This window comes from Phlebotomus papatasi, chromosome 2 (genome assembly GCF_024763615.1).
Source record: "Phlebotomus papatasi isolate M1 chromosome 2, Ppap_2.1, whole genome shotgun sequence".
In the NCBI taxonomy this organism is placed as follows: domain Eukaryota; kingdom Metazoa; phylum Arthropoda; class Insecta; order Diptera; family Psychodidae; genus Phlebotomus; species Phlebotomus papatasi.
Window position 1 is genome coordinate 6439697 of NC_077223.1, and position 14150 is coordinate 6453846.

The 14150-nt window shown below is 35.7% G+C and overlaps 3 protein-coding genes across 3 annotated transcripts; 1 reads left to right on the forward strand and 2 right to left on the reverse strand.

Annotated features, from left to right (window-relative positions):
- The first annotated feature begins 197 nt into the window (after positions 1 to 197).
- LOC129802285 (viral IAP-associated factor homolog) lies at positions 198 to 1203 on the forward strand. Its single transcript, XM_055847998.1, has 2 exons — positions 198 to 377; positions 460 to 1203. The coding sequence occupies exons 1-2, from the start codon at positions 372 to 374 to the stop codon at positions 1153 to 1155; spliced, it is 702 nt and encodes a 233-aa protein (XP_055703973.1). The 5' UTR covers positions 198 to 371; the 3' UTR covers positions 1156 to 1203.
- LOC129802286 (alpha-endosulfine) lies at positions 1188 to 2347 on the reverse strand. The gene is made up of 3 exons (XM_055847999.1): positions 2223 to 2347; positions 1953 to 2003; positions 1188 to 1886 (listed from the first exon to the last, which is right to left on the reverse strand). The coding sequence occupies exons 2-3, from the start codon at positions 1986 to 1988 to the stop codon at positions 1587 to 1589; spliced, it is 336 nt and encodes a 111-aa protein (XP_055703974.1). The 5' UTR covers positions 1989 to 2003; positions 2223 to 2347; the 3' UTR covers positions 1188 to 1586.
- A 1709-nt stretch (positions 2348 to 4056) lies between these two features.
- On the reverse strand, positions 4057 to 14150 carry LOC129802287 (peptide methionine sulfoxide reductase). Its single transcript, XM_055848000.1, has 4 exons — positions 13931 to 14150; positions 13649 to 13836; positions 12735 to 12995; positions 4057 to 5792 (listed from the first exon to the last, which is right to left on the reverse strand). Exons 1-4 carry the CDS (start codon positions 13940 to 13942, stop codon positions 5558 to 5560), a joined length of 696 nt encoding a protein of 231 aa, XP_055703975.1. The 5' UTR covers positions 13943 to 14150; the 3' UTR covers positions 4057 to 5557.

Consider the following 14150-nt stretch of genomic DNA (forward strand, 5'->3'; position numbering starts at 1 on the left):
ACACACTTATTATTTCACTGAATTTAATATTTTTTCACTTTTCAATTAAACAAACACTTCAGTTAACTTGGTAGCTTATTTTTTGTGGTTTTTTCTGCAATATTTCCTTGAAATCAAAACACTAATTTCATATCCACCACCATTTAACAAATTCACCAATTTTTTTCCCCTCTCAATCGATGAATTCCCCGACCTCAATCGATTTAGCCGAGACACTGTTTTTGGGGAAAAGAGGTTCTGTGTTTTTGCATTTTTCTTAAATCTGTTTTCCTGAGTTTTCCGAGGTTTTGTGCATTTGCGCGTGTAATTTTCCTCAATTTGTGGTCTGAGCGTCTGATTTTGGTGTGATTGGGTGATTTTGTGGAGAAATTATGCTGGTGAGTCATCATAACCTCAAAGTGGGATGTTTTTGTTTTCCTTATAAGGAATTTCGTTGATTCCTCGTGGGTTTTTTCCAAGGATCCAAATGAGGACACCGAGTGGAATGATGTTTTGCGGTCCAAGGGCATCCTGCCGCCTAAGGAGAAGGAGGCTGAGATTACAGAAGATACCATTGTCTCGATGCTGGAGCAGACAATTGAGCAGAAGGCTGGAGGGTCAGGGAAGAAACTCGATCAGATGAATCTCGATGAGCTGGATGAACTTGAGGATTCTGAAGATGAGGCCGTACTGGAGGAATATCGCAGGAAGAGAATTGCTGAGATGAGGGAATTTGCCTCGAAGGCAAAGTACGGGAGTGTCCGGGAAATCTCTGGGCAGGACTATGTGGATGAAGTGACAAAGGCTGGAGAGGGTGTTCATGTGGTGCTGCATCTCTACAAAGCTGGGATTCCACATTGCTCTCTTATAAATGATTTTATGGCGCAATTAGCTGTGAAGTATCCCATGACAAAATTCCTCCGGGCAGTTTATTCGACGTGCATCCCGAATTTCCCGGAGAAGAACCTACCCAGTGTCTTTTGCTACTTCGAAGGGGCAATTTTGAAGCAGTTTCTGGGTTCTGTGGAGCTGCGTGGGATGAATCTGACCGTGGAGGAATTTGAGTATTTGCTGGGGAAGGTTGGATCAGTGCCTACGGACATCACTGAAGATCCTCATCGTACGGTCAAGGACAAGATGTTCAGTGACTTGGAATCTGATCACAATGACTGGTGAGATGGTTTTTTTCGGAGAAATAAAAGCCAAGCTGCAATAAAATTTAAACGACTCTTTTTATTCTGTTTCTGGACAAAATGAGGTGTCCTCTGTCACGGATACAATTGCGTCCGGACCGGGAGGAAATTGTCCCCGGGTCCAGAAACAATTCAACTTTGGAAAAATGTGACAAGACAGAAAATATCTACAGAATTTTTCTCAATGGCTTTGCTAAACTCAGATCGTTTTTCTTTTTTGCTAAACATCTAAAAACTCTCCTCTCTCTAAATTTTGAGCCTCTTTGAGAGGGTTCGGGAAACATCTCAGCAGAAGCCAAACACAGACACAAGGTTACCATTGAGTAATAAATTATTGAGGAGGAGGGAGAGGAGAAAAAATCTGAGGGGTTTGGGGTGTCCGGGGGAAGTTAGATGGCCAAGAAAATGGGATGATTAGCTGGTTTGGAATTTGTTGCATTGCTGGATGATGGAAGTCTTCCGGGCGGGCACCGTTTCTGGCGTTGGAATGGCTTCACCTGTGGGTACTTTGTTGGCAAACACCTGCTTTATCCCGCCACCCTTTTGCTTTGCCATCTGATAGTCTCCGGAATCAAAGTACTTCTGCCCTTTCTGGAGTCTCTTCTGCAGAAATGCCGAATGTCCACCTGGACCACGAACTGCTGCCGTTGCTGGATACTTTGCCTTCAGCTTTTCCTCCTCCAGCTTCTCCAATTCCCTTGGATTTGGCTGGTGCTGGAATCCAAATGCCCTCCCCATTAAAAAAAAATATCCTTCCCGGAAACCTTTTCCCAAACTCACCTCAACTGGAGCGTCTGTGGCATCTTCTGAACTCATTTCTCACCAACTGTCCTGCAAAATACAAACCCAAATATCTTCCTAAAGATTCCCTGCTAATTCCACAGCCCCAAACACTCAAAAACCCCCTAATTTCCCTGAAAATTTAGTAAACAATGCCCCTTTCTGCCACTTGACCTCGCGTGTTCCCAAAATCCTCTTTTTCATCCTCTCCCCTGCAACTTCCCACCCACATTCCTCCCCCAAATTGCACGGAAAATCCCAGAGAATTACCTTAGATATGCGCTTGAGACGCAAAATGGTGTATTGCTTCTATTTTTGCGTGTGAAAAACTCCGTGAAAAAATGCCAAAAAAATTCACTTCAAATTGTCAAAACAATTGAACTTCCCAACAAAATCCTCAGATGTTTGCGTGGCGCTGCGATCGATTTGAATTTGAAAAACTCAACGACTTTCTCTTAATTTCCAATTTTATTGCTCTCAATTTTCCTTTTAACTCTTTCGCGTCATTAGGGTCATATCGTCAGTTAAATCAGCATTTGTCGTAACTTCATTTTTGCGATTTTGGGATATATGCATATTTAGAATCGATGTAATTTTGTTTATTATTAGACGCACTTAAGAAAAAGAAACTTTTATAAGCTCAATAAAAATTATTTTAAACAAAAATTATCGTAAGTGCCCTTAATTAGGGGAAAGTCGTCTGCCTTTAAATGTTGCGATTTTTTCGTTGTTCTCAAAAACATAAATTATATTCTATTAACTATTAGGTAGCTATCCATCATCCTCACAAATCATCAAAAAATGGAGAGCCTAGCTCCTATTTCCTAGATGCTAGATAAAAAAAAATGAAAATGAGCTCTAAACTGTAATTTTGATGCTCCACAAATCATGTGATTTTTCATAGTAAAAATCATTTTACAAATAAATCTTCCATTGTGACACATAGAAGGTTAATCAGGCTTAATATTTCTGTTAATACATTTTGGTTCAGATGACACAATTTTTGTGAGTGGCAAAAATTTGCAAATATCACCCTGCAGCAGCCTTTAAATGCTAATGTCGTGTGCCTTTAAATCGCCTATCTTTCCAGACATCAAAACATTTGACAGCTTCCCGGCCGGACGCAAAATAGGAAGTCACAAGTATTTGTGCGGTATTCATCAGGTCAGGTCAAATAGAAATTTCATTTCACATATTCCCTCTCATTTTAGTTGTACAGCAAAGTCCTAGACATTCTATAGTGCTTTTTCTCAAATATTTCTCTGCGGAGAATTACAATGAGAGAAATTATTGCACATTCCCACACGAATATACAGTAGAGTCTCGCTATAGGCCATCGATCTATAGTCCACAATTTATCGACCGTTGATTTCAAAACACTGATTTTAAGTTAGGTTATGTTTTTTGTACGCAACAAGCATAATTATTTTAATATTTTTGGCAAACTTTATTGAGTAGTTGTGATAATTGTGATCCATAATGAAGAGAACAAGGACAAGTACCACAATTGCAAAGAAAGTGGAAGCCGTCGAGCAATTTCAATACTAAAAGTCGTTGATAATTTTAAAAAATTACATGGACTATAGTGCGACCCAAGTGTCAAATCTGAAACCAAATATGGACTATAACGAGACTCTACTGTATGTGAAATCGAACTCCTACTTTTCTCTGACGAACGTCATACAAATACTTATAACCTGCTATCTTGCTCCGGCAGGGATGTTTCAAGTTGACAATTGTCAACTTCAATGGCTTTTTCTTCCAAATTTTCAAGTGCAAAACAGTTCTTCAGAAAAATGTGAAGAAAAGTTATTGTTTAATGTCTTTTGACTGCAGTGATGATTTTAGTGAGTGCGTTAGGCTTCAACCTAATCATTTATAGCCCATTTAGTTTTATTGATTCAATATTCTCAGTGAAAAAAAAAACATTTAAAGGCAGCTGCCTCGCGTTTAAAGGCAGACTGCCAGCTGCCTTCATACAAATCGACATCACTTTTTTAATTTCCTCAGAAGGAAAAACTGAGGACTTGTAAGTGCTAAATGAGGTAATCATATACGCCGAATGAACAAGAGAATTTTTTGGTGTAGTAGAAAATAAAATCCATTTTGTAGATTCTTCAGAAAAAAATCTTAAATTTGGAACTCCATTTTTCGTTTGCAGGCAGACGACCTTCCCCTATATCAATTTTATTTACTCTAGTGATAATGAGTGCCTTTATTTCACTAAATTAGTCAATTAAACTGTGGTCCCTGTCCCTAAAAGCTTTTATTTCGTAACTTTTGTTGAATAAATTTTGTGCGCCACGTCGCTTGTTTTGTTTTGAATTAATGACAGATCGTCAGTTAAATCAGCATTTGTCGTAACTTCCTTTTAACAACATTTCAGGAGACGAAATTTTCAGTTCAACATTATTTTCCTTAAAAATGAGCCCCGAATGCAATACTTTTGAGTCAAAATAATAAAAGTGGCACGAATAAACTGTAAGTTAACTCAAGAAAATCTTTATAAAATGATTTAATAAATTTTGTGCGCCGCATCGCTTGTTTTGTTTTGAATTAATGACAGATGGGCAGGGATTTTTTCTCAATTTTTTCTCGCAAATATTGAATTAAAATGATTTAATGTTGCATTATTCGCACTGTCTTTGGATATTTGGAAGAGTTTGTGAACGTTTTAATGAGAAATATTAAATTTTTGCTGCAAATTACAAGCCACGCAGGCGAGCTAAAAAAGTTACGGCAAATGCTGATTAGAGCAAATTTTGTATGAAAATTTGTCGTAACTTCCCCAAAAATGGAAGTTACGACAAATTCTGATAATTTTTTATTAATTAAGAACACTTACGATAATTTTTGCTTAAAATAATTTTTATTGGGATTATAAAAGTTTATTTTTCTCATATGCGTTTAATAAACAAAATTACGCCGATTCTAAATATGTACATATATCAAAATCGCAAAAATGAAGTTACGACAAATGCTGATTGAACTGACGATATATGACCCGGGAAAAAACAATTTTTTTTTGACTATTTACATTAATTGAAATCTATCGGTTTGTGCACGACATCGTAATAGAAGGATGTAAGATTCTTGGCTAATTTTCTCAAGACTCCAGATATTCAGGAAAAGAAAATATTTGAGATCAAAAATCACTATAATTTCGATCAAGACAATCCTGTTTGCCATGGTTTTGGCCAAATTAATAACTTCAAGCAAAAAAAAATACTCTCAAAAAGCCGGTGATATATATTTTGAAAATGTTATGTACACTTCCCTTGAGGACAACAGGGTCATATATGACCCGGGGTTTTTCCGAGTTTTTACGCAATGGAAATTTTTTTTCCTCTCAGAACTATTATATTTGATCATAAAGCATTAGGAAAAACTCAATTTTACATGAATTCATCTGATGAATAAAAGTGTGACGCGAAAGTGTTAATTGCAATTATACAAAGAAAAATGGAATTTTCCGAATTTTTTCTCAATTTAATTTGCCATACTGTAAAATACTCCTTATAAATGTAAAAATGGAACTGATAATACATGAAAATCTCTGATAGAGTGCCTCTTGTAGCATTGAAGGGGGACTGGTAGTGATAAAGTCAGCAGAAGAGACCACCTCCTTCATTTTCCTCCACGAATTTCCTCACATACTCCTTCTGATCCTCAGTAAGACCCAAACTGTCAGCCTCTTTGAGGTACTGACCCACACCACCGACTCCCACAAGGTACCCATTGAGCCTGGCAGCCACATGGGATGTCTGCAGGAGCCTCGAGTCTATTCCCAGCGATTTGGTCAGCTCTTTGTGACTCTGAAGGCGATATTTCTGATGATAGCTGCAAAGAAAGTAGAATTGTCGTTAATCAGTGCTACTTAGCAACCCTCTTATCAATTTCTCCCAGAAAATCAAAAAAAAAAGAAAGAAAGATTTTTTTTCCCACATCCCAAGTCATAGACATTGCCAATTTTTGCCTTGTCTTGCTCCACATTTTCATCATTCCTTCATGTACCATTTATCCTCAGAGAGTATTGATTTCATGTTCTATAAACAAAAAATGATATCAAGTTGCTCTGCAAGTTCTTGTGCAATTAAATTCAGATGCTTATTTTGACGCTATTCCATGCTTTTATTAGTACATGACTGTTCGCAAGTGCTTCTGCATTATCGACTTTATTTTATATTAGTTGTCTCGTCTTTTTCCCAGTTCTTGCGGTGTTCTAAAACCACCAAATAGTCGTAACAGGAACCAATACACAGAAAACTGAGAAAAGTCGAATATCTAAATCTAAGGAGCATTTGAGAACAGTTATGTGCTAAGAAATATTCAGTAGAAAGATGACCCCTTTTCATTTTCCATCATAATAGCACCATTTTATGATGTTATACCAAGGAAAAAGGAACATGTTTTCATTAGTACATGACTGTTCTCAAGTGCTTCTGCATTATCGACTTTTCTTTATGTTAGTTCCTGTCTCAACTGTTTTCTCCAGTTCTCGCTGTATTCTAAAATCACCGAATAGTAGAGACAGGAGCCAACACAAAGAAAAGTCGATTACGTAGAATAACTTGAGAACAGTAAAGTGCTAAAAAATATGTTAATTTTTCATTTGAACACAAGTTCAAATATTCCCCACTTTAGCGTTGGCTGTACATTGAGAGAAATCCGAAAAAGTTGAAATAACATTCCGGAAATGTTAATTTTACCCTGCAATATTGATCCGAAATCGATGTAAATATTACCCTTTTTAGGTGTATTAGGGGTGAAAGTTAGCCTTTTTCATGTTAATTTTACCCTTAAAAAGGTGTAAAATAACATTAAAAAATGTTGATACATTTTTACACCTAAAAAGTGTTATATAGTTCTAAGGAAAAAAAGTTAATTACACCGTCTTTTTTCTCAGTGAATAGCACCATTATCGACTTTACTTTATATTGGTTCCTATCTAGACTTTTCCTCATGTGTGTTCTAAAACAAGCCAATAGACAGGAACCAATACAAAGAAAACTCGATCTAGGCACTTAAATACAGTCATGTACTAAAAAAAAAAACGCTGAGCAGTAAGTAAGCCTCTTATTCCAATGAAATAAACATGTCTTTTTAGCACTTTACTCTTCTCACTTCTGCATTACCAACTTTTCTTTATGTTAGTTCCTGTCTCAACTGTTTTCTCCAGTTCTCCGCTGTGTTTTAAAGTCACCGAACAGTCGAGACAGGAGCCAACACAAAGTCGATTACGTGGAATCACTTTTGAAAACAGTAAAGTGCTAAGAACTCGTTCACTTTTCATTGGAATAGCACCATTAGCGATTTTACTTTATATCTAGACTTTACTTTTTATCTAGACTTTTCCACATGTGTGTTCTAAAATAAGAAAATAGTCAGACAGGAACCAATACACAGAAAACTCGAATATCTAGGAACAGTTGAGAACAGTCAACTAAGAAAAGAATGCTGAGCACTAAGGTTACCCCTCTTATTCCAATGAAATGAACATATTTTTTTAGCACTTTACTGTTCTCACTTCTGTATTACAGACTTCTCTCTATGTTGGTTCTTGTTTCGACTTTTCGCCAGTTCCTGCAGTGTTTCAAATAAAACCACCAAACAGTCGTGACAGGAACCCATACATAAATAACTCGAATATCTACGAGCACTTGAGAACAGTCATGTACCAAAAAAAAGAAGAAACGCTGAGCAGTAAGATTACACCTTTTCATTTTTCATTGTAATAGCACCATTATGGTGTTCTTTTTAATATTATTTTATTCCAATTAAAAGAAATAAACATTAAAAGAAATAAAAAAAAAGAAATAAAATTAAAAAAAGAAAGAAATAAATAAAAAAAAGAAATTAAAAGAAAAAAACTACTTGATAGTAAAGAAGAAATTTAATCAACAAAACAAAATTAAAACAACAATAAAAATCTATATTTAAAAAATCATGTTAATGGTTAAGGTGGTTACCCGAATTAGAAGGCCAAAAATTAGCTTTTTTCGCGATTTTTTTAAAGAAAGCCAAACTTGTTCATTTTTTGGCATATCTTAATTACATTTTTAAAGTGATTTAATAACTTTTAGGTGAAACTAAAAGTGAATTTAATTTTAAAGAAAATAACGCGGAGTTTATTTACACAGGTCCACAATTTTTTTTTTGCAAATTTTCCTGCCTATTCGACAAAATTGTAAAGTGAAGTAGCAAAAAGTGATTTAAAATTTTAGATGTTCGTTTGAACGCTTGCGCTCGGGGTTCCTTTTCTTTCGTCTGTGTATCTTCGGAAATACTTAGAATAAGCTTCTGAAATTTTTATAGTACATTCTTAAATAGATCTTCAATTGATTTCGGAAATAAGCAAAAAAATCGATTTCTTTTGACGTTGTTGGGGTATCCCCCTTAAGCTGAGAAAATGATTAATAACTTCTTACTATTGTCCCTTTTCCAAGAATATTTATTTTACAATTTTTAAGCTTTAAAACTTGGTAAAAACTCAGCTTTGTCATTTTTCATATTAGATTTGACTTAATTTAAATAATTTTTAGGATCTTTTTTAGCTCTGGATTCGAACATTTCTGATTTAATCGGTCAGATTTAATGAATCCGACTTTAAGTCATATATTTCCTGACAAAATAAGTCAGATTAATTGAGACGCTCAGAGCAGAATTGGACCGTTTTAATAGGGAAATGCATACAAAGGAGACCACTCTTGCTCTGAGCGTCTCAATTAAAGAATTATGTACAAAATATGAAGTGTTCGAAACCAGATTATACACGAAGCCAGAAAGCCTTTATGGAGTTTATTTAATTAAAATACAAGTAATAATAGCATTGAAATGGTTTTCAAGGTTGGAAAGAACTGAATGAACTAAATTCTTTGTTAAGTGAAATGAAATGCTAATTTAGTTGCAAAGAAATACAGTCCATTAAGTTTTGATTGTGATCCGACAATTGGGGCAGAGCTAAATTAACTAAAATACTAAAATATTTCAGTTGAGTAAAAATTGCGCGGGAATTTATGAACTGACCGAATATTATTTTGAGAAGAGTGAAAGGTCAACACGAAAAGGCGATCATCTCAGAATGACCTCAGATCACAGCAAACAATTTTTGCCTCATTTCCAATTGAATACCCATCCCATTGAGGACTTTAGCATTCAGAATATATAAGAAAAAATCAAATGAGTTTCTTTCAAAATTGAATTAAAAATTTTATTAAAGTTTCCGGAATTTGTATTATTCATCAACGTTTTGTTGAATCATTATTGCATGGCATACGCGAAATATTTTTACTGATAGCTGCAAATCATGCTAAATTCTTATCTCTGATCTTGCTGAATATTCTGAGATCTCATCCGTGACGATGGAAACCAGTTATAAGTGATCTGGGTGATGATTAGTGATTTTTAGACAAAGGACAATCAAGGAAGTGATCCTTAGATGAGCCTGGTAAAAAGGACTATCAATCGATAGGGGAAAATTAGGGGAATCCCCCGGTACCACATTCGTGCAAATCTGTGTACAGGAAGGGTGTCAAAAGGACGATCAAAGATAAAATTAAATGAAATGAGAATGACCGGCACGAGTAGAGTGTAAGTCTCGTGTGTACGCGATGTTGATCAATGAAAAGGCATCGCGGTTGATTACGTCACATGACGAGGTCACTCTTCTCACCAGCTGAGCTGCTCAAAGACTCAAGACACACATTGTGCTCTCGGTGCTCTCTCTCTTGGACATCGCCACCATGCCAATTCACGGCCAGAAATCCATGTGCTGGAAGCGATCTTCGGGCGATCATTCCGCACTCGAAGATCATAAATGGGCCACTTTCTTCAATTACAACGTTGATCATTTTTTATTTCCTCTTTAGCAAAATTGTTAATTTGCAAAAAATAGAGCTCAACAATTTGCTCTCTGTGGCCTCTCAAGATATCTCTGCGCGATCACACGATCATCCTTGGTGGTAAAGGTGTCCCTAGACAGGACCCCATTTTTCCTCATCAGAATGAAAGAGGACAATTTTCCCAATGCAATGATACCACTTTGACAAAAATCTGACCAGTGAAAGGGGTAGAAATCACCTGTTGAAAATAAAATTGAATGAAATTCCCTCGACATTGAACATGGTCAAGTTGAGAGGAGAGCTTTATCAGACAAGGCGGCAAGCTTATTCAACACACGCTACCCTGCCCAAGCATGAGTCTTGCTGGGAAACACAGAGAGAGCCATCACAGGCAATTATCAATTCTTCAGCATTTTTCCACCGCCTCTATCTCACCATTCATCAACCTTATACCAGTTTTTTTTTTTGCTTAATACCATAAAGACAAGTTAGGAATTCTTTAGCATTTTTTGGCAATGATCTTTGATTTGGCATCTTGTGATTTTTTGCTGTTGTTGTTGTGGGTTGGAATGCTATTTTCATAAGATCGTGGGATTTTTCTGAAAAGCTGACCTAACACTAATTAACTTTTTCCCAGCGATTAGAGAAACTTCTTCTTAACCCTCAAAGAATTGGAGGGAAAAACGATTAGATAGAACGTTTTAGCCGGGACACTTAGATCGTTTCGTCTTGGAGGTTTGTGACGGTTCTAAGACGGCGATGGACTTAATAAAATACCTATAAAGTAAGTAGGATGTACAGTAGAGTCTCGTTATAGGCCATCGCTCTATAGTCCACAATTTATCGACCGTTGATTTCAAAACACTGATTTTAAGTTAGGTTATGTTTTTTAGTATGCGACATGCATAATTATTTTAATATTTTTGGTAAACTTTATTAAGTAGTTGTGATAATTGTGATCCACAATGAAGAGAGCAAGGACAAGTACCACAATCGCAAAGAAAGTGGAAGCCGTCGAGCAATTTCAATACTAAAAGTCGTTGATAATTTTAAAAAAATTACATGGACTATAGTGCGACCCAAGTGTCAAATTTGAAACCAAATATGGACTATAGCGAGACTCTACTGTATTATCAAGGACGACAAGAATTATAAAGACGATTTTTCCTGAATTTGATTTAATTTTTTGAAGAAAATCTCTTCAATAGAAGCAGAAATGTGGCCAGTAAAATTTAATTTTGATCAGTACAGTAGACTCTCTCTCAATCGGGCATATGGGGCAAAATGTCATCCGATTTATCGAGATATTTGGGCGTCAAAGTCATTGTATATTCCACAAAAAGTGCTCAATTATAGAGAATCATGATAAAATAAGAGGAACTACAGCGAATTTGAACAAATTTTCTTCATAATTAAACATGGAAATTGTCAACAAAACTTTTCGCCCGATTGAAAAGAGCCGATTGAGCGAGAGTGTACTGTAATCATTTTAAAACTTTAAGTCTCTGGCATATCTTTTAGATCAGAAAAATTACATGAAATCAAAATTCGCGTCCCTTTCTTTCTCAAAAGATTTTTTAAGGTATGCCGGAGCCATTAAGATTAAAGTCATTAAAAAGACTATTTAGCATAAAAGATAATGCTAAAAATTTTAGCATTAAATCTAAATTTTAGCATTTAGATTTTAGCAGAGAGTCCGGTAGATTGGATATTGTGCCGATGACGATTCCGAGTGATTACGTTTGAAATCGTTTCAAACGGAAAAACAGATCGACACGATTTTTACAGAGATTGACTGATGATCTAGTCTAGGCTAAAGTCGGCAGATCAGCATAATCTTTACGACTCATTGCAGATCAATTTAATCTTTGCCAATGATTGATACTTAACATTTGACACATTGATGTCAAACAGAATGCGAAAAACTGATCCAAATTAATGAAAAAGTTTAGAAAAAATTAGATGCAAACTTTGATTTTAGTAAAATCTTCAGATCTAAAACATGTGTTGGAGCCATTAAAAGCAGGTTTAATGCCAAAAATCAACAAATCGGCGCGATTTTAGGAAAGAGTGCAGTAGATCGAGAAATTAAAAATTAGAATTGATCGATAGATCGGTATGATTTTTGCAGATATTGTAAGATCAGCCCGACTTTTGCAAGAGATCGGCATTCGAGTGAAGCTCGAGTAGTATAAAAATAGTGAAATACAACAGAAGAAGAAGAGTACGAATGACTGGATAAAATATTAAGAAGGAATAGAATGTGAATTTCGACTTCATTATTTTTTTTTGTTTTAAAGGCGTGCTGGAGCCATTAAAACCAGTGAAATCGTCATACTACAAAGTGATAAACTTTTTTTAAAATTCAAAATTAATTTTTTTTTAAATTTTCAGTGTCTCAATCAATCGTCGTTAGAGGGTTAAAGTGGTTAAAGCTCTAAATTAGCTCAGAAAATAATAATATTCTAGAAATATCCATCACTAGAAGAAATATGACTCAGCAATGAATATTAGAATAAGACTTAAACGTTGACTAGTTCTTATCATTTTGATTTTATATTTTATTTCACTGTGGACAAAACCAAATATCTCGTACAACGTACCATTTCCCCTCTACCCGAGACACTTTCCCCTCACAATAAGTAGTAATCAGTCAAAATGCTCTCTGACTGTGCTCATTAATTCAGCCTCAGTGAAGTTCATTAAATGGTAATGTTTTCTTTATATATTTTTTGCAAATCTGGAGCATAAAGGCGTATGATCTCTAGGAGATTTTGGAGTAAATGTTCTTAAAAAAGAAACATTTTTGACCTTTGAGATGATCTTTCTAATGACACAAGTGATTGTTCAAAAAAAGAAGCATGACCTATTGTGTACAGGAAATGCTGGATCACAATATTTTGGAAAGTTTTAGGCTGTTAAAAAAAAAATCAGTACTTACTCTTCAGCTGGGTAGAAGATATCGCACGGGAGGATTTCTGTGGTGATCTCCTCTGGTGCCCTATTCTCCCGCTCCAATTCCAGGCTCTGCTCAGCGATCTTCTTCTGCTCCTCTGTGTGATAGATGATCAAGCTGGCATACTGACGCTTGATCTTTGTGCACAATCCGTACTCATGATTGTTCCAGAACAGCTCCAGCAATTGGCTGTAGGAGATTCTCTTGGGATCGTAATGGATCTCAATAACTTCGGTATGATCACCCCTGAAGCACATGGATCACGAGAACAAGGAGATGATTTTATTTGTTTATTTATTTACTAAAATAGTGGTGATCATCTACAATTAAATTATCAAATTCTTATCGGAATCATGAGGAGATTGTGCGAGAGTTGTAGAAATAAAACGGACAGACGCCGTAAATTTTTTTATGTGCAGCTGATCTATCTTTCCAAAAATATTATTCTTTTTTTTCTCCTGATAATGATGAATGACTTACTGATGAACTCTTCACATCAAGGGTGAGAAAAATTTGTGAGCAAGATTAAGGGGGGTCTAAGTAATAAAACTGATAAAAAAGCTTTTTGAAAATGATAGAGCAAGGACCACAGAGAAAAAAAAGATTAAAAAACAATAAAACTCTCAAAAAAAAAATGATCCGTGGTTGACCGAGAAATTTTGATCATTAATTGGGCGTGTGAAAATTAGGTAAAAGATTTCATCACTTGATGAGATTTATCACACCTGGCTGAATGATTTACAACCTTTATAACCGATTGATATCAACCACTTCAGTTTCAATTCATTTTTTTCCCCAATTGTATTGGTCTTATCAAACCAGTTTAGTGATATAGAATTCTTAAGATTTGCAGATGAATCGGCAAAAAAGACGGAAATCATGGAAAAAGGCACACTTACAGGTCTTTGTACACAGGATTACTTGTAGTGCCACCAGAGTAGCCCACTCGAGTCCGGAGTATTCCCTGAGTGGCCCCAAAGAGGCTATCGATGCCCCAAAAGCAGCCCATACCAAAGGTTGCTCTCTCAAAAGGCACATCAACATGGTGCAGAGGTTTCGCGCCTTCCTCCTCAATAATCAGGTTGTTCTGCAGAAGACAAACCACCAAAGAAATTGATCAAAAATACAGAAATCCCAAATAATTCAATAATTATTTAAGAAAAAAAAGAAAGAAAACTCACCGTCTCAACCATTTTCTGTGATTTTATGTAGTTTATTTATAAAACAAAAACTCAGAACACAAAATGATTTTCTAATCGCACAAAATCCGCGAGCAATCAGCGAAAAATCAAGTCACAAGAGATTCAATTAACGGTCACCAAGAAAAAGGATTCTTGGAATTTATTTCTCCAAAGAGAACTTTCCACTCAAGAGTCAGGATGAAAACTAAATTTTTCAACA